Raw genomic sequence first — 25,581 nt, 5'->3', positions numbered from 1 at the left:
ACTCGACGCGTTTTCGGTATGGTTTGTTGGTTATCATTGATATATTTGAGGATCGAAGGACTGGCAGAAGGGGGGGCGGGAGGGGAGGCGAATATTCTTCTCGCTCGTGCGCGCTTCGAAAACGTGAGCAAACATTGTAATGGCGATCCAGCCTGGCTACCGACTGTTAATGTCTCTTGACTCGACCACTTCTTCTTTTGCGAGTGATCTCACCGCCGACCCACAGTGGTTGTTTGCGCTCTACGCATTGTGCGTTACTATAAGATATATATATATATTCTTATTCTTCTTATTATTCAAAAACGATCTTTCTCGAAAAAGGAACTTTTTGCATAATTTCCCGCACGATCTTCGTACTCACGGTACGTACTATCGGTATCGAACCGTCAAATTTATTCAACGTAAAATTAATAGCGCACGACGTTTGCGAGTAATACGGATGTTGATGATTCGGTGAATCGAATTGGACGAAAGAAACGGATGGAAAAAGTATGGTGGGCGTGATTTTCGATAGAAATAGAAGGCGAAAAGGGATCGTGCAAAGGAACAGAAACGGGTGATTCGCAGACGCCCCTGTTAGTTGGCGTCGTCGCTCGGTTTTCTTCGTTATTATCGCGTAGGCGTCAAGGTTATCGGAATTTCCGCTTATTAAGGGCTTGCCGCCTCGCTGGCATCCGGCACACTCGTATACGTAAGTACCTACGTACACTGTGCGCCGCGTTAATGCGAAACTCGAACTCGAAAGAACCGATGTTTGCGCTTGCATGCATTTGCAAAGTTTGCTCGCGATGCAACCGAGCGCACCGCTCCTCGAACGCGTACTCGTCGGCTCTCGGTATGCCAACATCGACGATAAGATGTTTGCGTCGTTCAAAAATAATACCTATTACGCCGTTCGTTAATAAGATAAGAATGGGCAAGTTTACAGATTTCAGAGTGATATTCGTAAGATGGTCTTTTTTATGTTATTACGTTTTATCATAGCTCGGATCGCTTATGGTTAGTTGATTTCAAAGACAAGGAAACTCGAGCAGCGACCTTAAGTCAAGTTACGATTACAGATTACTTTTACTTTGCGAGTTACTTTTCGAAACGGCAGTCGACTCGACGGGTCAGGGTCGAAGAAATTTCGATAAAATTCGACGATCTTTCTCCATCTTTCTCCATTTCTACATACGCGTTCTCGTATCGTTTTAGCAACGGGGGCAAAAATGTATTATCTTGTACGAGAAAATATAAAAAGCGCGGATAAATGATAATCGTGTCATTTGCTCGTCTCGGTTGAAATATCGCACACATTGCGTACACCGCTTGAAAATGGTCGCAGGGGCAATAGAAGTAAAGGATAATTACCACCGACGATGAGAATGAGAATGAGAATGAGAATGCGAATGAGAACGAGAGAAGGAGAATCGCCGAGTAACGATCTTTGGCACGTTCTCGTCCGCGAGTTTGCATTCGAATCTGCTAGTGGTCTATCTCTTGCCAACTGGTTTCTATCACGGTGGCACGAGCAATTCGTCGGCCAGAGATGGCCAACGAATCCGTAACGAGCTATTGTCTTTGTCGCCGATTGCTCCAGTCGCGACGCCTTCCTGACGGTGTCACCGTCTGCAAAAAGCACGTTTGTAACACCGACCGGCCAGTACATAGGTAATTAATTAAACGGGCGTACATTGGCGACAGAACGGTTTGCTGGCTCCTTAAACGACTATTAATTAGAGTTACACGGCTAATCGATTCACCGTGTAACATACCTACTGCTTTCTGCGCATCGTCTCGTAAAAGTTAACGAAATTCCCATCGATCCTTAGGATATGAAAACATAGAAGACGCAGATGCTTGTTGTCGTAGCAGCGACAAATTTTCATCATCTTCCTCCTCCTCCTCCTCCTCCTCCTCCTCCTCCTCCGTCTTTCTTCCATTCGGAATATTTTTCTCCGATACTTGAAACTACTCGAAACGTTTAAAATTACTTGTTCGAAAGTAGTTTATTTGCGTTTGATAATTGCTTGGGAAGTCGGAACAACTAGCGGTAGAAGCGCAGCGGATGATGCACTTGGAGCGATATATTGTTTATACTTGAATCCACACCGACGCGTCTCCCACCACTAACTTTCCCACGCGTGCTTCGACTCGCTTAGCAGTGTTTTTCTGTTCTCGGTGTTGTCTCGGTCTGTTGGCAGCGACTTGCCGTCTGGGCCGGTTCGAGACGCTTCGCGATTTCCCGAGAAACGCCGTCGCACATGCTTCTTCTTCGACCTGTGGTCGCAGCGATCGATCGTCTTTTTCCTCGGTCCTTTGTTATTACGACCATCGTTTATTGCCACTGGGATGGAAATCGCGCCACCTATCTTTCACCAATTTTTCTCTTTTTACAGTTTTTGCATAGTCGTGTCCTACCCGTTCGTATTATTCGTAGCAACCTTTACGATTTTTCATGCCGGGTATTTTTGCTCGCAGAGCTTTTATCGTATCTTCGTATATCGTTCGATACGTTTCCATCCCTTGGTTCGTCTAGAGTCTAGAGCCTAGACGCACACAGATATGTAAATCCGCTTCTCTTTCGCGTCACCGCTGTATCGCGAAAACGTCGTTAACCGTTTTAAGAAGGTCGCAGATTTTGCGTTTACTCCGAGATCACGGTTTTTCGCGACACCAGACCGCTTAAATTCGGTGCTTCTAGTTTCTTATCCTCTTTACCTTTTGTCCTTTTATCCTTTTTAAATTTGTTTGCCCGATAGCTTTCTAAATATGTACCTGTTTCTTTATCGAGTCGTTCTTTCCCAGCACGCACGTACGTATGCCGTTATTCTTCTGGAATCGTCGGTTTAATTTAACTTACTTTGTTCTCGTTTGAATCTTAATACGGACATTCGTTAGCTTCTAATCGACGAACTGTTTATTAACGTCATCGCGTAAGTATCAACGCTGGCAAGTGAGCATACTTACTCTTTCGTAAGAAGCGACCGAGCTGAAAACGCCCGAGGGACGACAAATTCGACTTGTGAAAACGGATCGACCATCGATCGTCGATCATCGGGCTTACCAGAAAGGAAGGCCGCGATTCGACCGATCGTTAACGATCTCGCGATATGTCGTTAATTGCGAAATTGTTAACACGGTAGTCGACGCGAACCCGTGTCCCGGACTCGTCGCAGCGACCTAATTCCACTTTTCTCTCTTCCTCCTTCCGCTACACTCGCGAGAAAATAACTGCTGTACACGCGCCAACCTTCGTGTGGGAAGCACGCGAGAATTTGGCGATCTTATTGCGTATCGCTGGACAACGAGGAACGACGATTCCGTCGGTTGTCGCAAGATTTGGAAGAAAAGTTCCAATGTTCGTCGGTGAACGCGCTCGTGGCGAGGTGGATCGGAAAATTACAAAGGTCGAAAGAGCGACGGGAAGCGACAAACTGGAACATCCTATCGATAGCATGCTTCGAGAAGCAGTGGCGTGCAACTGCACGTTCGGTACGTCGATGAAGGAGAAGTTGCGCAAAAAGTGGAATTCTCTCGAGACGAAGCTAGTAAGTAGCCTTATGTAGGCTGACCGAGGAAGGTACGTGGAAAGCACGGTGCAAGAGTCGTATACTGTGTACCGGCGCGGCGTGCCAGAGCCCGTGGCTGGCAAGCGGCGCTGGCACTTTGCAGCATCGTCGGACCTGTTCTTCCAACTAGCCTTGGGAATACGTTGCGCGAAAAAGCGGATGAAGTAACGAGGTAAAATTACGTCTTGTTATGTCCACGGGATTCCGTAAGGATCCCGCCGATCGATCGAGCTTTTATAATGCACGCAAAAACTTTCGATTCGTAACCTCCGGTGTGGAAGCTCGATCTCCGTTTCTTCGGATAGATTCAGCTGCAGCTACTTACCAGCCAACGTCCATATGCATCCGTGATACTTGCACGAGTATAAAAAGCCGACTATAATTTCGTAAACCGTTTCTCGGCCATCGTTTCATTTTTCTCGGATGCTGTAGCCCGAACGAGAAAGATTAAATTACCTTCCGTTTCAGCGATAAGAGTCGAAGGTGGAAGATCTCTATTTACACGCGCGTACGTATTCCTACGTAAAGAACTTCTCTATCAAGATTATAGCCTTTCTCGAGCGTCACGCGAACAGTACTACGTAGTATAGTACGTATACCATGTACGCAATATATGATTTACGACTCCGTATTCGTATTACCGATCGTCCAAACCCTTCGACGATCGATCCTGAACCTACAATGTACACATTCGATCAGCACGGAGGGGAGCGGAGCGAGGTACGGGGACGAACACGCTGGCTAGACTCACAGTCAAAGGCCATGGGGAAGGAAGAGTTACACCCGTGTGTACGTGATTGAACGTGGGTTCGCGATTTACATCGCAATCGGAGTCGTAATCATCGTGAAGCGGCCACGGTGTATACGGCTAAAAGAGAGAGTGTAAAAGGAGCGTGGATCCGTAAAGGATAGACTTTATACGTGGCCACGTACGAGATCGTTAGTAAGGGTGGAACAAGGACTATGCGAACGACGACCTGGACGAAGAGGACGACTACCCACACTACCTACCGTACCTACCGACGATTTAGCGCGCCTTTGCATCTCCGACTTTCCTTCCTCTTCGATCCTACCCTCTCGCTTCCGTTCTTCTCGCATCTCTAATACCCACACGTCCGCGCTTCTTCGTCCTTTCTTTGCCCGTACGCGATTGGCTCGCGCGAACCTCGCAGACGACGACATCTTTTCCGCAACTTTCTTCGCAGTTCGGTATATTATACGTAACCACTTACGCGGCTTCCGTACAATTTGGAAATTTTATCACGCAAGTTTACCAACGTTGCATCTGTTCCTTGCGATACGAATGCAAATACGAATCGGCGCCCTGTCTCCCGATAATCCACCGATCGACGATATTGGCGAATCGGCGAACGACGAGTTGCGTCGATCCTACGCGGTTTCTAAGCGGTCAAAGTTGACGTTTTCTTCTCTTTCTACAGCCTAGGAAGGCTATAACAGACAAGGCTGTAATATATGCATGTGTATCGATACCGAATGGATTTTATCATCGATACGTGTAACATAAAATGACGACAAAAGAAAGCGTTATCGTACTTTTGTCGAGAAGCGACGATTCCTCTTCCAGACGTTCAGATACGTTAATCTCCTCGTGAAATTCCCATCTATAACGATTTTTTACGCGTTGACACGTTCAATTAGACCTATTAGAAGCATAGTTACCCCCCGTAACGTTGAAGAGTCAGCGAGCGCGTCGTTTCTCGCACGCCACTTTACGGTTTTACGCCAGCGCAGCGCAGCGCGACGCAGCGCAACGCAGCGCAACGTCTCCGGAGGGGTCGTACGTGTCCGTCCGTAGCCATTATTTTTGCGCTTGTTAGAGCATGAAAGTGCGCCGTGAACGTATGTTTCTGTCAACCGTATCGGCATCGTGCATCACCCGGTCGAAACGCTCGACTCGATAAATCCTTCGATCGTCTTCGAAGAGACGCGTTTTCCCGCGGTATCGCGCCGACGACCACGCGACCCTGCTAATTTTCGCGCATGCCCGAGCCGGAAGCTTCTAAACGAAGGCGATTACGCGGATATTCGCCCACGACGCGAGAACCTGGCATCGCCGCGTATTTTATTCTACGCATGCACCGAACGATCCGGCGAAAGAACCGTTCCAACCATTAAGTAAAGTTCTGCCGCATGCCTGTTTGAATTCCATGAACGTAGAATCCGCTTCGGCCATTAAGAAAGGGGACACGGGTGTCGCTGCGCTACACAAACCACATCTGCGATCCAATCGTGCATTTTTCTCGCTCTAATGACATTAACTAAATTGCAGCAGGCGGCGCGCCGCGGCCAACTACGTCGCGAGCGCTGGTTCTTGCGAGTCGCAGAAATTCTGCGGCTGAATTTCTCCCGGCTCATCGGCGGCATTTATTATTTCCTTTCATTTTTGCTGAATTCCCGCGATTAGTTGTTGCACGAGCACGCGGCCGTTTCTTCCACGGTTTCTCGTCCACGCGAGCCACGGAATTATCTTGATATCTTTATCGGCGCTCTACTTGCGCTCTACTCGCGCCACGCAAATGCGCTCCAAGGTATCAGGCGAAGAACTTTGTTGGAGACGAGTCGCCTTGTTTATTATTTCCTTAGGGTGGCTTCGCGCGATCGACCATGTCCGTGATATTTCAGCACTCTCGACGAATATCAGATTCGTCGATGAACAGCGAGAATGTCGTATCGACGATACGCGTTGACGCTTTTAGTTGAGAACCTTGTTGACGGAATATCGACGATATACGTGGGTACATCGATGGATCGAATTACGAGACGGAAAAGGATATTTAACGAAGAAATAGGTTCGAAGGTGGGGACGAATCTTCCGAAACGGATAACGCGATGCTATCTGTCATAGCTTTGCGAGTAAACGGACGTGTTCGTTTCTTTTATATAGACGCAAGGATGTTTCTTTAGGAGAAAGTTTTGGGAGAAACGACTCGTTCCGTACCGTACGTTTCCTTTGATTTTATAATTTCGCGGCGCTTATAATTTCGAAGCGCTTCGCGTCTCTGTTACGTCCAAAAGAAATTTATACAGCGCGATAGCTGCGCTAACGCGCACCGTGCAACAGTATAGACGTTAACGTTCGCATCTGCGTTTCGCGATTGCGCAAACTCGTTATCCGTACGAATAAACGTGTAAATATACGCGTGTATCGAGGGACAGTCGATTACGTCTGCACACGCGGATGTATGTCCGTGGGCAGACTGATCCCCGGGACCTTAATGGTCAGACATCCTCGCTGCAAACCAACTACAGGAAGTACTTACCTACTCCGGATCCTAATGTAGCGGAATAGATAACGACGTGATTCGTGCATCTGACTCGACGGGAATTTCAGGCCGACCGGTAAATGTATCGAATAGATTATCCCCCTGGATAATTAAACGAAAAGGCAGCTGCTGGATAACGGTTACGAATATCGAACTATTCGTTTGCGAGTTACGCGCGATATCTTTCAAACTTTCATTGGCTTTCGGTTGATCGGTAAGAGTAAGACGCTTGGTAAAGTCGGCGATAGCCACGGAATCTTTCAGTCTGCACAGCGTTGCAACGTCGTACCTATTACATAGCTATTTCGTCCGAGATTCGAAATGAATAAAACAACTATTTTACGCTTCCTTTAAGATTCCTAATAAAATTACCGAGAAACGTGTTCAACGTCCGAGCTTCACCGCGTGTTCTCATCTTGGCGCGTTTACACGAATTCACGATGATCACGATCGACGACGGTACGTAATTCGAAATTATCCTCGTGTTTCCGACGGTAATTCCCCGCGCTTAGCGTTTCCCCCTAATCGTTAGAAAACAAACAGAAAGGACATAAAAAGCGACGGCAGACGCGATGCAAGTTGTAGGAAACAAACGACGAAAGAAAGACAGAAGGATGTCAATTTTCCTCGGCAAGTGGATAATCAAAGGGATAAGATCGGGCGTTGTTTCGGTCGGTGGAAGGTAACCGACGATAAGACAGAGACGGACTTGTCCTTAAAATTAAACGACCTCGTAGACACGCCATTTTGATCATCGATCGAGAACAGCTATGGATTCCTACAGTTTGGTTGGAATTTTCATTTTCCTCTCTCGCATCGCCCACCTTTAGACCACCGTTGTTCCGACCACCGTATCGAATCAAACGCGACAACGATAAATTGGAATTTTCTGATCGGCGAATCGCCTATCGGTTCGTACTCGTACATTTTGTCCACGCGTTATCCCGAAAATTCGTAAGTTCTGAAATTGCTAATTTTGACAAGTACGCTTCTCGGCGGTGATTACTCGTACCCGTACTGGTAGGAGGATTAAAATAGAGGTAACATAGAGGAAACCACAGAGACGAAGCACGATCTAGCTAGCTCGACCAAACCGGCAAGGGAGGATGGGACAAGAAAATATTAACGGGCAAACTCATCGTCAGAGCCATGCCATCCATCTCCTTCTTTTTTCTCCCGACTCTTGTCGTCCCCTCTTTCGTCGTTCTTCGGTTTCGTCGTCTTACGCTTTTAGTAGGAGAAGAAAGACGCTGGCTAATAGGATTCACGGTCCTTTGTTTCCTCGTTCCGCCGCCTTCGTCCTTTTCCATCCCTCTGTACGCTGCATACCAATTTTCGGTTTCTCCTTTTTCCCCACTTTCGACTCCGCCGGTCTTATCGAAACGATCCACCCACCAGTCAGGATTCGCCAGGAACGACAACGCGGACAGCGTCTAGTTCGCGTCCCGTTCGTCCTGCAGAAAATGGCATCTTTCGTTCGCGTCCTCCTCTATCGGCGCGCAACGTTACCTACGCGCTAACGGAGACACATCTCGTCTCGTGGAATCGTCGTTGGTCGTTTTAGTCCGTCGTTGAAACGACGCCGCCGTTTTGAAACCATCTTAGCCGTCCAATGATCCAGTCCAGAGGAGACGCGTCTTACCTTTACGGACGGAAAGAGGAGTAGCGACGTTTATTCGACGACTGAGCGTGTGCTCGCGCGCCTATATATAAGGGGTGAGCCACGAAGCTCTCGCTAGAGCAACGAGTTAAGCTCGTTGACATCGCACTCGTGAGGTCAGCCAACCAGAGTTCGATTCCCACCGATCTTACTTTCGTACTTAGCCACTCGCTTATATTCGACCGACTACGACTCTCTGTCTGGCTATGTCGAGAGTATATCGTATACATACATACGTACTTACGTACGAGAGACCTACCTTATCGTATTATTATATATTACGTATCGTATATTGTCGTTTCCGTTGCTTGCAAATTCAAACTACGCAATATTTCTCGGCAACGTGCATCTTCGCCGCGATCCTTTACGTTGGATCCGCGTAATTTCCGTTCGTGTACCGTGTTGTTTGCAATTTCATTTTTTACGCGGAGTTTGCGCAAGGGTATTCCGCGTACGGTCGCGTTCTGCGTGTGTGTTGTTTTTTTCGTGCCGGAAAAAAGCGTAGAGTTCGACGACGCTCGTAGAAAAGGTATCTGGGAACGCGGTTCGAAAAGGAGTCCCACCTTGATCCATATCGGTGAGACACAAACGCGCGGCATCCACGGAGGAAGTTTTACAATGGCGTAAACGCGAATAAGCGACCTCACCGCGTAATCTTCTCGCTGCGGTTTCGCGTTGCACGGTATTTTCCGTTAAAGCGTGACCAAAGCCTCTGTGTAACGGATGTTCGTATTCAATTTTCAAATAGAAATCGTCCCTGCAGCGGAAAATTAAGTGGCGTGATGGCAACTGCTTTTTGTCTCTTCGTTCAATCACTTTTCCAAATGGCGCGGAAAAAAGTGACGTCGAGAGAACGGGAGATGGTACAAACGCTTTGTGGCGATCTGATTTTTCCGCAACGAGTAAAGAACGATCCGTTACGGAACGAGCAGAATTGTTTTCTCGCTTTAATATCGCGCAACCGTTAGTCGTCTTCGCTACGTATCGAAGCGTTCGTTTCGTGCCTTTTACTCGAATCTGTTATATTTATACTTTCTTTTTGAACCTACACGTTTTTTTTTTTTTTTTTTTTTTTTTTTTTTTACTAAATAGCAGATCTACGATTGTTTAAACGCGTTCCTTCGTGTACATCGATGGAGCCGTATTCCCGTTAAAATTCGTAGACAAAGTTTGTTACTTGCAACTTGCCTTCAAATTCATCTTCGTACGAAGACGCAAATCTGTAGCGATATACCACCGTAAATAAAATCTTGGCATCTTTGCGCGTCCTTTTCCTTTCGATAGAAAGGTAACGTAAACGCGTTGGAATACAGTTTAGGAGCAGTCTCGTAAATTAGTTGGGCCACGAAGCGAGAAAAAAAGTCGGCGCGTATTTTCGTCGTTCGTAAAAGAAGAGAGAGAGAGAGAGAGAGAGAGAGAGAAAAAAGGGTAAGGTTGGCCGAAAGAACCGAGGGTCGTACACGGTTTGCGTATGAATGGTGTCGAGTCGGAGAAAAAACATGGAAGAGCGAAGAAAAACACTTGGACGACCTGTTTGTCGGGAGACGAAGCTAACTGGTGGTAAAACGGAGTAGACGGAAATGTCATTGCCACGCTTCGACGCGGCGCAGCGGAGTAGACGAGAAGGACTGTTTTTTACGAAAGAAAGAGAAACGGTAGGGTGGAGACGAAAAAGGAAGAACGCAGCGACCACATGGCGCTATGCAAACCCCATCGTCGTAAACTGTCAGCGATACGGCTTGTGTCCTGTTAGCGAAGACGAACCTCGACTCCTCTTCTTCTTCCTCTTTTTCTGCCCCTTCTTGCGTCTTCCCCCTCTGCCTTGTTTTTCTCCACTAGTGGCTTTTTCAAGCGGCGTGGGCGCGGCGTGGGCGCGACGAACCCTTTCGTACGATAAGGAGAAAGACATCTGCCCGCCAAACTCGCATAGTTGATCGAAACGTCGTACTCTCGAACTCGAGCCTAGTCCCTACACGACTCGAACCTGAAGTAACGTAAAAGATGAAACGTAGTCGAACGATCTCGATCGGATCGATGTCGAAACGATTTACGCGAAATCGGTGCTACTCTTATTTAAACTTTTGTCCGAGGAGGTATCGTATTCGTATACCCGCTGTGCCAAATCAGCGAAGAACACTCTACCGCGTCGGCATTTCTTGCTCGAATGCCGAAATGCCGAAATACCGAAATGCCCACACGTGGCCGACAGACGTGGACCGTGTCTCATTGCCAACGAACCAGCTAGATTTCGATCTAATTGGTCTCTCGAAGCCATTTCGGCTACATTTTCGTCCATCGACCCACTTCCATCACTCCCGCCCTCTACGGTTTTTCCATCTTACGATGGAGTTGCGTTATACGCGGTACTTTATTAACTACGTGTCTTACGAATTAAGACGCGTATCGTACGGCTACCGTCGATCGTCTCGAATAACGGTGACGTTCGTACGAGTGTAATCTCGAAGCTTCTCGCGTTCGACACGACCCGACCGACAACCTCGTCCGTGTAATTCTTCGGATTTTCAACCCCCATTCCCGAACATTAACGAAATTACAGCAGCGTGTCGTACGAGTCGGTTTATCGGGTCGCAGGCACCGAACGACCAAGATGAAACGAAAATTAGCGTATCTCTTTCACGGTAAACGAACGAAACGACAAGTCAAAAGCGACGGATAAATCAGAAATGATTCGCCCGAAAAGTTTGTATTGGCTCTTTTAGCTTCGAAAGTTTTAACAGCTGATTTCCAGTTTTGAAACGTTAGACGCGACAAGTGGCGACGAAGCTGCGATTGGTTTCGAAAAGCATCGTTCTGTCTTCGAGTTTAAATCATTGTGTTTGCTTCGAACGCAGATCCTACTACTACTTGTACTGGAAAGCGAGCGAATAACGGATTACGCTTGCTACGATGCAACTTTCTCTCGCTAATTAAACACCAGTTTAGGGATGTACGGTAGAATTCTATTTACGTTATATCGTACGAGTACATAAACCAGTCGAGAGACAAGCTCGACGAATATTAAGTAAGCAGAGCGCGTATCTCGATTTTCACACGAAATTTTTCTCTCACGTTTATGTTGTTACGTCGAATGGAGTCTGGTCGACTAACTGCGTATCCATTAACAGTCGTAACGCGCTCTCAGAATGTTAAACTTAATGACGTATCATGAGCCCATTAGCTTATCAATGAGCAACCCCTTCGGTATGGGGGAATACGAAAATAAACTGTAGAACTCCGTGAGAATTCACCCACCTTTCTCCGTTCCCTTTTTCCCCAGTGTGCCACATACCTTCTCACACTTAACCGCGTTAAAAGCAGACGGGCTTGCGTTACACATGGCACCAATCGTCGTCGTCGTCGTCGTCATCCTCGTCGTCGTTGTCGTCGTCGTCGTCGTCGTCGACGACAAGGACCGTAAGGGCAAGTGATAAAACGTATTCCTCGTATTACGCTCGAAGAAACATATGTAAGGCGTTGTGCCTTTAAAAAACGCTCAGAGTTTGTTGTTGAAACAAACAACCATACAACGTCTTACGTCACGTACTTTTTAAGAGAATCTAATTGATGAAAACAAACGATATTTTCTACCTCTACGGAAGCGTTTGCTTAACATAGCATTCGTTTCTTTGAAAATTCGAGTAAACGTAGCGAAAGGTAAATATTAATTTTGAAAGTTGCTCGAACGCTACAGATTTTACTCAGAGTTAGTACGCAAACTGTATCGAGTTTAATCTTTTCATCGTTTCTTATTTCGCGCACCTTTGAAATCTTCTTCGATGGAATACGAAGGATCGACTCGTATCATACACACGCTTTCTTTATTTTCTCTTGGAAAAATCACAGCGCTCGAACTTGGTATTCTTGCCGAGAACGTTCAATCGCTACGAGGCAAAGTGACGAGGTGGTGACGCCAGTGCCAGGCACCGATCTAGATCCAACCTAACGCTTTATCTTCCCTTTGCGTTATCTCGGACCGGTATAATATTTGAACAGGTTCCACGCGACATGCTCGCGCGATCCGTCAGTTTTCCAGTTTTGTAAGCACGCTGGCGTGCGTGCAACGTTCTCTCGTTGCAGCTGCGTAAGACACGAGAAACTCCGAGCTCATGGCTGAGCTGCGGTCATCCGCCATGTCACCGCACGTCGCGCGATAAAAAACGTAACACGGCCTGTTTCTCTTTTCTTTTTTCAAAAGAGCGATCCTTTTCTCCGCAACGTTGTTATCGTCGTCAACGTCAACGTCATCGTCAATGTGACATCAATCTCATCTCAACCATGAGATAGCGACCCCGAACTTTGGACTCCTTTGGACACATCACCACCTTATCGTCATAGCCTACACGGAAGCAATGACACACCTTAGTCCACATCATAGATAAAGGCTTCGACCCCTGGCCTCCGACGCATCATCGACTACAAAGAAGCTATGACACACCTTAGTCCACATCATAGATAACACATCGACCCCCGACCTTCGGACACTTCTCCACACCATAACCTACATCTAGCCCCTCAACATCCTAAAACCAAAACGTATATAAACCGAGACTTCACCCAGCTCGGGCAGTTCCTGTTTCTCTTCTAGTTGTCTCATACAACCCTTATTCTCCGGTTCGGTGTTATTTTGTAAGTGTTAACATTTATAATAAAGTTTTATAAAGGAAAATTAGTAGTCGAGTTACGACTCAGCCTTCTTACTACCACCCAAGTACCAACTTTACGTGACATCAACGTCGTCGAGGCCGCGTTTACGATCGACGACCGCACGGGCCAGAGAACGAGGGTTGCGTTTCAAAAACCGCAGAGAGAACACCGACGCGTTGCATCGCGTCGTTCCACGCTCATGGGAACACGTTTCGTTCTTTCTTTCCTTCTGTTTGGATTCCATTCGATCCACGAGACCCTCGCAAAAATGCTGCGGTAATCCCTAGTTGCCATCTTGTCGAAGATATTCTGAGAAAAGACGCATTTCTCTCTCTCTCTCTCTCTCTCTCTCTCTCTCTCTCGCTGCTTTGCTTCTTTTCGATAAACAAACCTTACGGTCAGTTGGTCGGGTACGTACATGTATCGACTATCTCGCAGTGTTGATCTGGTAATTTCATCCCTCGCCGATGTTTTCGGAAAGCTGATTTATCGATAAATTAATAAAACAAAGCGGTTGCCAGATGGTAGGTGCTAATCAGCGGTTAACCAATAATCATCGGCGTTTTAGGTAATTGGATATTCGGGCAAACAAGGGTTTTTCTGGCGTATTTACGAAGCACGAGCTTCCCCGTAGAAAATAAGCAGCTCCCGAACCCGCAGTCACATTACCCACGTGGGAAGCTTCGCTTACTCTCTGTTACCGCTTTCTCATTCATAGCGTTGAAGCACTACCTCATCCGTGTATCTTGATCGTCCTTGCTTCGAACGTAGAATGGTCATCGATCCTGTCAAAGAAATCGGACGCCTGTTCTTTTGTTCTCTGTCGCGTGTTGAATCGATCGTAAAGAGACACGTGGTTGCAACACTCGAGCATCCGCTTGTTACGTGCTTACGATAATCGTCCGCTTTGATTTTTTAAAGGTCCGTGCTTTTAAGCCTTGGTCGTTACGTTCTTTCCATGTTCCTACAAAATAATTGAAATTTATACGTTTCTTACGATCGTTGTCTCGCCTTTGAAACTAACGCGATAAATTAACCTTCTTACAAACGATTCGGCGTATTCGAAACTGTCGATTGGAAATTTCTTTTCTAATAGATCGTGAAAAAATAATTTAATTCGACGGAATGATCGAACACCGGTAGTAGGTGAGTATTCCGAAGCTGATTACGAGCTAGTATCATATTTCTGTTTTTAAAGATCGATGCGTCAAACGGATACGAGGAAACGCTGTTTCCGTTTCGTTCTCAACGCATCGTTCGCAATTTACGACACGTTGCGTAAGAAATCCCAAGACCAATTGCAAAAGCACGCGTATCGCGAAAGGAGAAAGGGTGTACGAGTGGTTGGGATTTAATTAACACGCAGTGTGGCGATTGCTCAATCGAGAAGTATGCCTGGGTTGCTGAGCTCAGTCCCTACACACGTTGGTCAACGAGCAGTCACGATCGAATCGCGACATCTTTCGATTCCCTCGGATTCTTATCTCGTTGCTTAATTGATCGCGTCCGTTGACCCTTAATTATTCGACGATCCGCCTCGGATGACCCTCGATCCGCAGCCAGCCCTTCTCTCTTTTCCTTGCACAGCCGATTCCGGCTATCTCTTTGCCTCCTACACCTTGCCACGCTAGGAGAAACGGCTACGTTCTCTGTCGGTGACGCTGCCGGTCTTAATGGATGCTAATTCGACGACCGTATTGCGGTGCCGTTTCTTAATTAGCGGTCCTCACGAGCGCCGACTGCGATCAGTGTCCCGAGCTAATTACACGCTTCTAGATCTTTCAGTTGCTCCCATCGGTTGCGCTGTTCGCCTCCTGGCTTTTTCCAGCTAAAGTTACGACGTTTTCTGGTCGCTACGGCGTTTCCAGAGTACATTGGTTCGGCCGATGATAGGGTCCGGCCAGCATCGAGGAGAAAAGAGTTTTTGAGGGGCCGAAGAAGCCTCACGGAGGGGGGGGGAGAAGAGAGAGAGAGTCGGTCCATTAACATTCGGCGCGGCAAATTACAAGCCGAGACACTAATGGACCCAGCACGGGCGGTCCTCCGTCCATTGATGGTGGGTGGTGATGGTGATGGCGATGGCGATGGCGATGCTGATGCTGATGCTGATGCTGATGCTGATGTTGATGCTGATGTTGATGGTAACGGCGTTGTGTGGTGCAGCGGTGGCTGGTGGCGGTGGTGGCGATGGTGGCGATGGTGGCGATAGTGGTAGTGCCGGTGTTGCTGCTGGTGCTGGTACTGGCAGTTGCGTCGCCGATGTAGGTGTTTACCTGGGACGTCTTCCTTCCTTTCTTCTCCTCTCCGTCATTTTGCGGGACCAAGTCGAAGACGAGTTTTCGCGACATCGCAGTCTTCTTCGAAAACGCCGGCGATAGAATCCGCCCCCGACATAGGTCGGTCTTGGTTTTTTCAAGCTTTTTCTCTCCTTTAAATGGAACCCGTTATATCCCGTGATCGATATATCGTATCGTAAGCGGTTAGTTGGCGTCGTTTCGCCGAAACGGCCGGAGCTCTCGCGTGGTCCAATGCGGACACGGAGCGCGATTGGCCGTATTGTTCGCGGTGGCTGGAAAAACTGGTGGTGCGGTGCGCAGTCGCGCAGTCACTGGCGTAAAAAGCATCGATATCGGGAGCGAACGAGCGGTTAATGCGAGCGACCAAGCGTGTTGCTAGCCCAAGAGCCAGCGTCGCGTCGCGTCGCGTCGCGTCCCGTCCCGTCCCGTCTCGTCTCGTCGTTCCATCGCGTTCCTTTCCTCTTTCGCTTCCCTTCGTGATCTCGGCTTCTTGCGCATCTGCTTTTTACTTCGCTCCTTCGAGTAATTCGAGCTCGTGCCAAAAGAAGTCGGGGAATTTGCCGCGGCCGAATGCGCTCGAATTTGATGGTTCCGCTCCCAAATCCGGCCATCTCGCTGACTCTCGCTCGCCAGAAACGTCGTTACCTTTATTTGTTCTCCACCGTTTCTTATTAACCTCCTTCCTGGTCACGTTCTCTTTACCTTTCCCCGTTCGCGGATCTCGCCGCGTCTTTTTTCCCCTTTTCTCTCGGTACGAGACATCGTCGTGAACAGTAGTAGTAGTAGTAGTCCCTCTGCGCGACAAAAATTCATTTGCCCGTGACGGCCGATATATCCGAGTAGATTGAACGACGCGCTGTGACGTTGCACCTTCGAGCTACAGTTTCACCTAACATCTCACAGAGATAGCGCGATAATGTCGATCTTTTTTACGAAGCACCGTTTCGCGAAAGTCAGAAAATTGTCACGATTTTCGGAATTCTGGTAAAATCCTCGTTTTGCTCGTGCTTGGTTTTCCGTTCGTCCGCAACTGCGTTGCGATCGCGGACCGGACTAAAACGCGAAACAACTGGAAGCGACGAAGCGATTTCGAATAGACGTCTCTTCGGTCGAGCACCGAATAACCGAGCATATCGAATAACGAATGTTGGTAATTCGTTGTGGTTTATTCCAGATAAAGTGTATCAGCTCGAGGGGAGAAATTGACCGTCGTTTGCTCAGGAAAAAACTTTTTGCTTCCATGCTTTGCACGAATCGTCTTCTACCTCGTTTCGCTTTTAAAACCGACTCTTGGCCCTTTTCCGTAGCAAGTTTCAAATTTAAATCGTAACGGTGGCGTCTGTCGCTGAATCGTCTCGGAGAAATTTCCATGTTTTCTGACCAATTAAGCGTCGCGTCGATCGATCGGCGGATTCGTTCGTGACGCGCTCTGCCAAGCCCAATTTCAGATGCCCGTTTAGATAATGTCGCGCGTGTAGAGAAAAACCGCGAGCCCATTCGTCATGTCCCGACGCGACCAAAGAAAGAAAAATCAACGGTAGGGACAGTGGAGTAAAAGGGTGGGGCGCTGTTGGATTTACGAGGCAATTTTCGGCAAGCGATCCGTTAATTTGCGGACGATACGTGGCGATAAATTCACGGAAATCGCGGTTATCGATCTTTCTTATGGGACAGCGGTCACGGAGAGAAGGAAAGCCGGCACGAGATCAACGGATCTCGTTAATTAATAACCCACGCGTCTTATTAATTGACCACGAACCGACGTAACTCCCACATCTGCGGATACTCGACGAATTCTTTTCGCCGAAGCGAAGCGGAGGAAGAAGATGTATCGAGTTCGTATTTAGGAAAAACGTTGTTACGTATTAATGACAAATTGAAATTTACAACATAGAGTCGACAACTCGATATACGCAACGCGTGTTTGTTCGCATTAATGAAAGTTTAATTTATCGTGTGAATAGGAGGCGAGAACTAGGAAGAGAGCACGGAAATTGACATGGAACCAGCGCGGAGTTTACACTCCCACGTAGCGGGATACATGATTCATCGGCATCCTCTTAATTGTCTTATTTGGTCGAGCGAAAGTAAGCAAAAATTCCACCGCAGTCTGCTAAATCGACCAACGAACGGAATTACGCGCCACGTGCGTTCGATCGTCGATCGATCGCTTTCCACCTGGGCGTGTCTATCCTTCGTGTTTGCTCGAAATTCCTTGTTTGCCCAGAAGATTTTCGGGCCTCGTATTTTACCGCCCATTTAGAACCATTATCTACGAGACATCATAACGCTTTACGCGCGAAAGATAGGTTCCTTGTTTGACTTATTAGTTAACGCGTCCTTCTATAACATACCACCTACTGTTACTTGTTCGCGGAACATGTTAATTCTCGACCATTGTGATCGATAGTTTGCGATTGGGGATTATACGATTGGCAAACAAATCGTACGATCGGATAGTAATTTTGAGGATAGTATCGCTCTGTTTTATCGTTCGTTTGTTTATAAATTCGATATAATATCGAAGTTGCCGCGAAGAATACGTAATTTCAAATGAATATCTACGCGTGTCTCTTCCAGCGGTTGAAACGGAATATAACGAGGCGTGAAAAGAGTTTTCCAACGATCGTCGACGCTAATTCCGTCTAATTTATCAGACTTCGAGCTGTCAGTCCGGTAACCGACGATCGAAATCGCACCAGCTCCCTTTGATTTCTACGACATTCGCGCGTAATATAAAAACAGAAAAGCAGCGATGACTTTCTAATTTTCCATCGTTCGCGAACATATCGCCGAGTTTCGCGTGGAATCCGGATACAGTGCGTAGCTACCGTTGTAACTATGTGTAGCGCCGTTGCGGATCCTGAATACAACGTCGTGAATTGTTCGTTGTATCGTGAGAATGAACGATCCGATCGATTCGATAGTAGATGCGTATTGTAAAAACGTTTCTCGTGGGATTTTTTATAAATCCTGAAAAGTATAAATTATAAAGCGTGGCTCCTACGAGCTTATCGCCGGTCGTGAATCCCTTATTGTTAGAAGCGACGTTAGGATCGACTACGACGAAAGGATCGACGGAAGATTGGATCGTGATCCTCGTAACCGAGAGTTTCGTTTAGTTTCGCCTCACTCTTTACAGCGTGGAATTTAGAATTTCAGAATCGGTAGGAAATCAGCGTCTTCTTCTTGCCGTGAAAGATTTTACATTGTTCCACGTTGATTCCAATTCCTCGCTTCTTCTCACCTAGCGTTTCGCAATTTTTTCAACTCAAAGTATACGACGTAGCAGACAAGAAGAACGCGTAACTGCTAATTGCCAAAGTTCTAACAATCTGATAGCACTTTGCGGTATACGTAACTCGTCGATGTGTACTAGATTCGAAACTAATATCCGTGTGCGGATCTTAAACTTTGCGGAAACAAAACTCTGCCAATATATGCATCGATCCAACGAACGAGGAAACGAACAGGTGCTTTACATCCTACAAAAATCATCTCTCGCAAAATTATCGTGGCGGAGTACTGCACTTTTTCCCGCGAATCAAAGTTTCTTGCAGCCTGTATATCTCCACTTGCCTGCTATTTTCGCGCAAACGTCGCGCAAAGCGCAATCGATCTGGCATCGACGGCTATTCGTCGTGCTCCCGCCATAATTCTCTGTTCCCGGTTGTTGGTCGCAGCAGAGACAGCGACATATCGGTTCAAGACATTCCGGTCGTGTGTATACAATTTACGGTTCACAGTTTCCAGTTTCCAGTTTACAGTTTCCAGTTTACAGTTTCCAGTTTACAGTTTCCAGTTTACAGTTTACAGCTTACAGTTTACAGCTTACAGTTTACAGTTTACAGTTTACAGTTTACAGTTTACAGTTTACAGTTTACAGTTTACAGTTTACAGTTTACAGTTTACAGTTTACAGTTTACAGTTTACAGTTTACAGTTTACAGTTTACAGTTTACAGTTTACAGTTTCCAGTTTCCAGTTTACAGTTTACAGTTTACAGTTTACAGTTTACAGTTTACAGTTTACAGCTTACAGTTTACAGTTTACAGTTTACAGTTTACAGTTTACAGTTTACGGTTTACAGTTTACGGTTTACGGTTTACGGTTTACGGTTTACAGTTTACGGTTTACAGTTTACAGTTTATGGTTTACAGTTTACAGTTTACAGTTTACGGTTTACAGTTTACAGTTTACGGTTTACAGTTTACAGTTTACGGTTTACGGTTTACAGTTTACAGTTTACGGTTTACAGTTTACAGTTTACAGTTTACGGTTTACAGTTTACAGTTTACGGTTTACAGTTTACAGTTTACGGTTTACAGTTTACAGTTTACAGTTTACAGTTTACAGTTTACAGTTTACAGTTTCCAGTTTCCAGTTTACAGTTTACAGTTTACAGTTTACAGTTTACAGTTTACAGTTTACAGTTTACAGTTTACAGTTTACAGTTTACAGTTTCCAGTTTCCAGTTTACAGTTTACAGTTTACAGTTTACAGTTTACAGTTTACAGTTTACAGTTTGCAGTTTCCAGTTTACAGTTTACAGTTTACAGTTTCCAGTTTCCAGTTTACAGTTTACAGTTTACAGTTTACAGTTTACAGCTTACAGCTTACAGTTTACAGCTTACAGTTTACAGTTTACAGTTTACAGTTTACAGTTTACAGTTTACAGTTTGCAGTTTCCAGTTTACAGTTTACAGTTTACAGTTTCCAGTTTCCAGTTTACAGTTTACAGTTTACAGTTTACAGTTTACAGTTTACAGTTTACGGTTTACAGTTTACAGTTTACAGTTTACAGTTTACAGTTTACAGTTTACAGTTTACAGTTTAAAGTTTACAGTTTACGGTTTACAGTTTACAATTTACGGTTTACAGTTTACAGTTTACGGTTTACAGTTTACGGTTTACAGTTTACAATTTACGGTTTACAGTTTACAGTTTACGGTTTACAGTTTACAGTTTACGGTTTACAGTTTACAGTTTACGGTTTACAGTTTACAGTTTACGGTTTACAGTTTACAGTTTACGGTTTACAGTTTACAGTTTACGGTTTACAGTTTACAGTTTACAGTTTACGGTTTACAGTTTACGGTTTACAGTTTACAGTTTACGGTTTACAGTTTCCAGTTTCCAGTTTCCAGTTTCCAGTTTACAGTTTACAGTTTACAGTTTACAGTTTACAGTTTACAGTTTCCAGTTTCCAGTTTCCAGTTTACAGTTTCCAGTTTCCAGTTTACAGTTTACAGTTTCCAGTTTCCAGTTTACAGTTTACAGTTTCCAGTTTCCAGTTTACAGTTTCCAGTTTACAGTTTACAGTTTACAGTTTACAGTTTACAGTTTACAGTTTACGGTTTACAGTTTACAGTTTACAGTTTACGGTTTACAGTTTACAGTTTATGGTTTACAGTTTACAGTTTACGGTTTACAGTTTACAGTTTACGGTTTACAGTTTACAGTTTACGGTTTACAGTTTACAGTTTACAGTTTACGGTTTACAGTTTACAGTTTACGGTTTACAGTTTACAGTTTACGGAGCGATCTCAAGCCCTGGATGGTGATTCTGCAGCAAATACAAGTCGTCCTTCCGTTCTTCCATCTGCGAGATTTTCTTGCTCGTGGACGCGTACGATCGATCCTTATGGGCCGAACCGCGATCTCGCCACATATAGAAACCCGAACGAAGAAAGGGGAATCCGGGAGAAACGCTTCGAGCACGAAGAACACCTGGGTACGCGGTCCTTTACGGTTTCGATTAATTCCACTCCGCGGTTTTCTTTTTCGTTCGCTCTTCTTCTTTTCCTTCCTCTTACCGAGAAATAAAAGAAATCGCCAGCGAGTGATTAAACATTTGCAGTCGAGAGGAAAGAAACGCTTTGGTATTTGATAAAAGCGAACGTTTCCAGAGCGGGCAGCTCGATGATTACGTGGTTGGGCAAAAATCTCGATCGTCCGTCTTCGAGCAACTAACTTTCGGTATTCGCGAAAATTTCTGCTTTCGATTTCCGATAAAATATCTGGGATCCTTTTCATTTTCCAATGGTAGGCTGTTTCTTACGTAATGACGAATATTACGCTAAAAGCTAAGAATTAAAGCTAAGAATTATTTTTGCAGTTTCGTATTACGCCGTAGATCACATTATAGTTTCGTAAATTTTTAAATCTTCTACGATCGCGAAAGATCGGTGCGAAAGCACGAAATAGATTCTTTCCCATTTGAAATCTTGTTAATTCCTTCTTATATTTTTATAGGCACGCGTTTACGATCTTTAAACGACGCTTGGCGTTTATACTTTCCGATTAACCGATCATCTATCCAACCAGAGATTCGATTTCGCTCCATCGATTTCAGTCGATTAAGCCGAAAAGCTTCGTAAATTGGCTATCGTAATTGAATCTTGCAAGTTATTGAATTGCAAGTTATTCGCTCACGTCACGATAGAGAAACGTCACAATTTTCAACTACGAGTCCGATTATCGCGCCGATAATACGAACTTCAACGAGTGTACGCGTTTATGCCTCGTAGATTGCGATTGATACGCGTTATGCGCACGCACGTCGAGCGAAATAAATCTTGTTGGGTGTCGTGAAGCTGCCTGGATACATCCACGTTGCCCATTATAATTATCAGAGAGAATGGTCAACCATAAAGTGGCTTCGTTTTATCTTCTCTCGAACAACGTTGCTCCCTCCGAGAAGCACAAAGCAGAATGACGATACTACTGGACTGGACGGAACTTTACTGCCCGTCGAGTGCCTGATTGATACATGCTGCGCGCACACACCATTCTTTGATGCAATCATATTCGCCTGTAGATGTAGATATAGATGTAGATGTAGATGTAGATGTAGATGTAGATGTAGATACACGTAAATACACGCGAGCAGTACAGTAGCGTACTTGTTCGACTAGCGACACGTTGTTAATCCCACGTTTCCAGAGTTATTCGTAAAACGTAACGACAATTTGTCAGAGATAAAACGGTATCGTCCCGTGTCGGAGGAAGTTGAAACGTTTGCTGGTTCGAAACAAGGTTCGGCTAAAAATGAGACAAAAGTAAATAAATATTTCGACGATATCGTCTTGTCTATGGAATGCCTTTGGATCGCAAGCGACAGGGAACGCGCATTTTCGCTAAATCATAGGACGCGTGCGTCCCACATTCGTTAATAAAGTACACGATAGTGTAATTACAGCGTACTTGACACGATATCGTAGCTAGACGGCTGCGATCGTACCGGTTAGATCAGCAGAGTACATAATATAAAGTAAACATTCTACTTTACACCGTGTTACGTGAAAGATTATTTTATCGCTCCGATACATCTTGTTTAGTAATTTCACGATTTTATGAAAAAATATTCGCTCGAGTTTGAATGAATGAAGAGTTTGAAGAATGGTCGTATCCGCGAGAAGAACGCGATACGACGTAGATGGTTCGAATTTCGAGGATTTGGCGGTACGTTTTAACGTTAAATGCACGCTTTTTGCAAAGAACGGTTAAACGCGAGACGAAGAAAGTACAGCGAAAAGAATCGATAAGATTGGTCGGGATAGATTCGATGGAATATAATAAGAAACGAGAAATCGGTCGTTTCGAAGCGCGTTATAACTGCGTGCCGAACCAGGCAATCTCTCGTTTACCAATCTAGAAAACGTAAAAACGAAAAGTTGCACGAGCAACTCGATTCTTTCTAAAATAACGTGTCCCTTAGGATGTAGACGACGATACGTATACGTATACGAGGTTTTTCTAGTCGGTGGTGGGTACCGCATTCGGTTCGTTACGTTCCTGGCTAGCTTAGAAGGGAATATTCACAGACAGAAGTCGATAAATCCAAGCGATGATGCTCAACGTGGCCTGCTGCTGGCTGGACCGGACCGGTAGTCGAGAAGAAACTCGCTGCCGGCGAATAATGGCCGTGGAATCGTCGCTTCCGTTTATAGAGATACCGGCTGCGGCCTTCTAAGCGCTCGCATACGCGATATCCTCGATGCAAGAAGTCGGCGGAGAAGTTGCGCGTGAACCAACTTGCAACCAGCTGCGCTCTCGACAACGGCCACTCGTTTTACGGAGAGTTCCGGTGGTCGACGTAAATAAGATCGGCAACGGTGCCGGATAAAAGTCGAATTTTCCAAAGTAATAAGAATCGAATCGAAGAAAGAAGTAATCGAATCGACCAAGCGTCGACAAATGTAATTTTACCTTAATGTCGTTCGCGTTTGTAAATCGCGATAAAATTGCGAATTGGCGATACGGCCGTTTCGTTATATTACGATATAACGTTATATCGTTCTACGCGTAGAATGCGAAGAACGAGGTTAACGCGTCAAATCCGCGTGGATAACGATATGCGATCGACCTAAGCCGGATACGTTTCATCTCGTTTGAATAACTCGAATAACGTACGACTTATCTGTGAGATCGAATACGAATTCCATGCCACGCGAAGCAAAGAAACTGCGATTCCGTCACATTCTACCACAGTCGAGGTGAGCGAGTCGTTCTACTCGGTAACGACTCGCTCCAATTTGTCGAGTGTCCTTAGAAAATACCGAGGGAATATTCGATTCGATCGAACCGGTCGGACGAACGCGCGCTCGATTCATCGGAGAAAAATTCTTCCGATCGCGCAACGACCAAAGGAGGCGCTAGTTACCCTTAAGGGGACTCGTTTCTCGGTTCTTCCTATCGACGGTTTCTCGCGAAACCGAGTCTGATCCATCAGGGAGCACGATGCGAGTTCTCGAACCAACGATCGTTGCGAACCGGTAGAAAGAAAGGCGTTTCTTTATAAAGGCGTTTATTCTCTGCCGGACGCTGCGCCGTTTCGACTTTACCTTTCCGGATCGCGTCGCAGCCAACGACCCTCGTGGAAAGCTCGCCAAACGTTTTGCGGTTTCTTTCGGGTTATCCTGGCGAGATTTTACAGTTGGCTTCCCGCCGACGGAAGCGAACGATTACGCGAAATAATAAAGGAAAGGTTTAATTAGGGGCTGCGGAGAAAGAAACGGAATGCGTGCAGTTACGGTTCGCCAAGATGAAAGCGTTTCCGCGAATAGACCCGATTTTTACGACAGTTTAGGCAGAGCGCGCGAGCGTGGGCGCCGAGATACAACCTTAAATTCATCGTTGGCGAACTGCCGCGAAGGATCGGGCTCTTCCGTTTTCCAAACCTTTCGTGGAAACTTTCACCGCTCTTACATCTTCCGTTCTTATTGCTTAGTCGGAGCAATTCTCCTTTTCTCTTCTTTTCTTCTTCGCCCTTCGTCTCCAGTTCGACGCCTTCGAGCAAAAGATTCGTCCTTCTTTCGTCGTAGATCGTTCGTTCCAAAAATAATAATTCTTATCGATTTACGGACCAACAACAAAATCTCCACGTCTATGTCCAACTTTGCTAATGCATATTGTTTTTACGCTGTTACAGATGCACGTCGAAATACGTGGGAGAATACTGTCAACATCTGAACCCGTGCCACACGGGACCACGCTGTCAGAACGGTGGTTCGTGCAGGGTGAAGGAAAGTAGCGGGGGTGGTACGCCTTCGTTTACCTGTTCCTGTCCTGTCGGATTTACCGCGAGCCTGTGCGAGATACCCATCGAGAACGCGTGCGACTCGTCTCCGTGTTTGAACGGTGCCACTTGCAATCTGAAATCGCTCCGCGAATACGTTTGCACCTGTGCCACTGGATACACCGGTAAGGATCTCTCAGTAATTTCATTCTCTAAATCGACCAAAAACAAAAAAAAAAGAAAAAAAAAAAGAAAAACCGGCACGGCGCGTCGCGACGTAACGAGACGGCAGATTTTTATCGAGAAAAAGAGTTGTACGCGCAATCCGACTCGTTTTCCAGTCACGGTATTTTTTCCAACAACTTTACAGAGTAAGCTTCGCACGTTTATCGCGGCACAATTATTTCGCAAACGCGTTGATTATAGCGTCCGTTGAAACGATAAACGCCGCGTTAAAACGATATACGGTAATCGAGTTTAAATTTAGATTGGAAAACGCGCTTCGAGCAACGCTCGAATAGCAACGATCGAAATAGCTTGAAAACAATTAGCCGTAAGAAAAAAGAAAAGAGAGTTTAGAAAAAAGGCTGGCGCGAATTCCTATTACCGAGAGAGATTGACGG

The 25,581-nt window shown here is 45.9% G+C and overlaps 1 protein-coding gene across 1 annotated transcript in view; it reads left to right on the top strand.

The window, feature by feature from the left end:
* Positions 1 to 25,581, top strand: part of LOC126864577 (neurogenic locus Notch protein) — a 185,745-nt gene that overhangs the window by 46,272 nt on the left and 113,892 nt on the right. The window contains exon 3 of the mRNA XM_050616030.1: positions 24,872 to 25,143. Within this exon, the coding sequence (XP_050471987.1) occupies positions 24,872 to 25,143 (272 nt within the window). The remainder of the gene's footprint in view (positions 1 to 24,871; positions 25,144 to 25,581) is intronic.

This window comes from Bombus huntii, chromosome 4 (genome assembly GCF_024542735.1).
Source record: "Bombus huntii isolate Logan2020A chromosome 4, iyBomHunt1.1, whole genome shotgun sequence".
Taxonomy (NCBI): domain Eukaryota; kingdom Metazoa; phylum Arthropoda; class Insecta; order Hymenoptera; family Apidae; genus Bombus; species Bombus huntii.
Note: the sequence above shows the minus strand (reverse complement) of the source record. Positions and strands in the feature narration are given on the sequence as shown.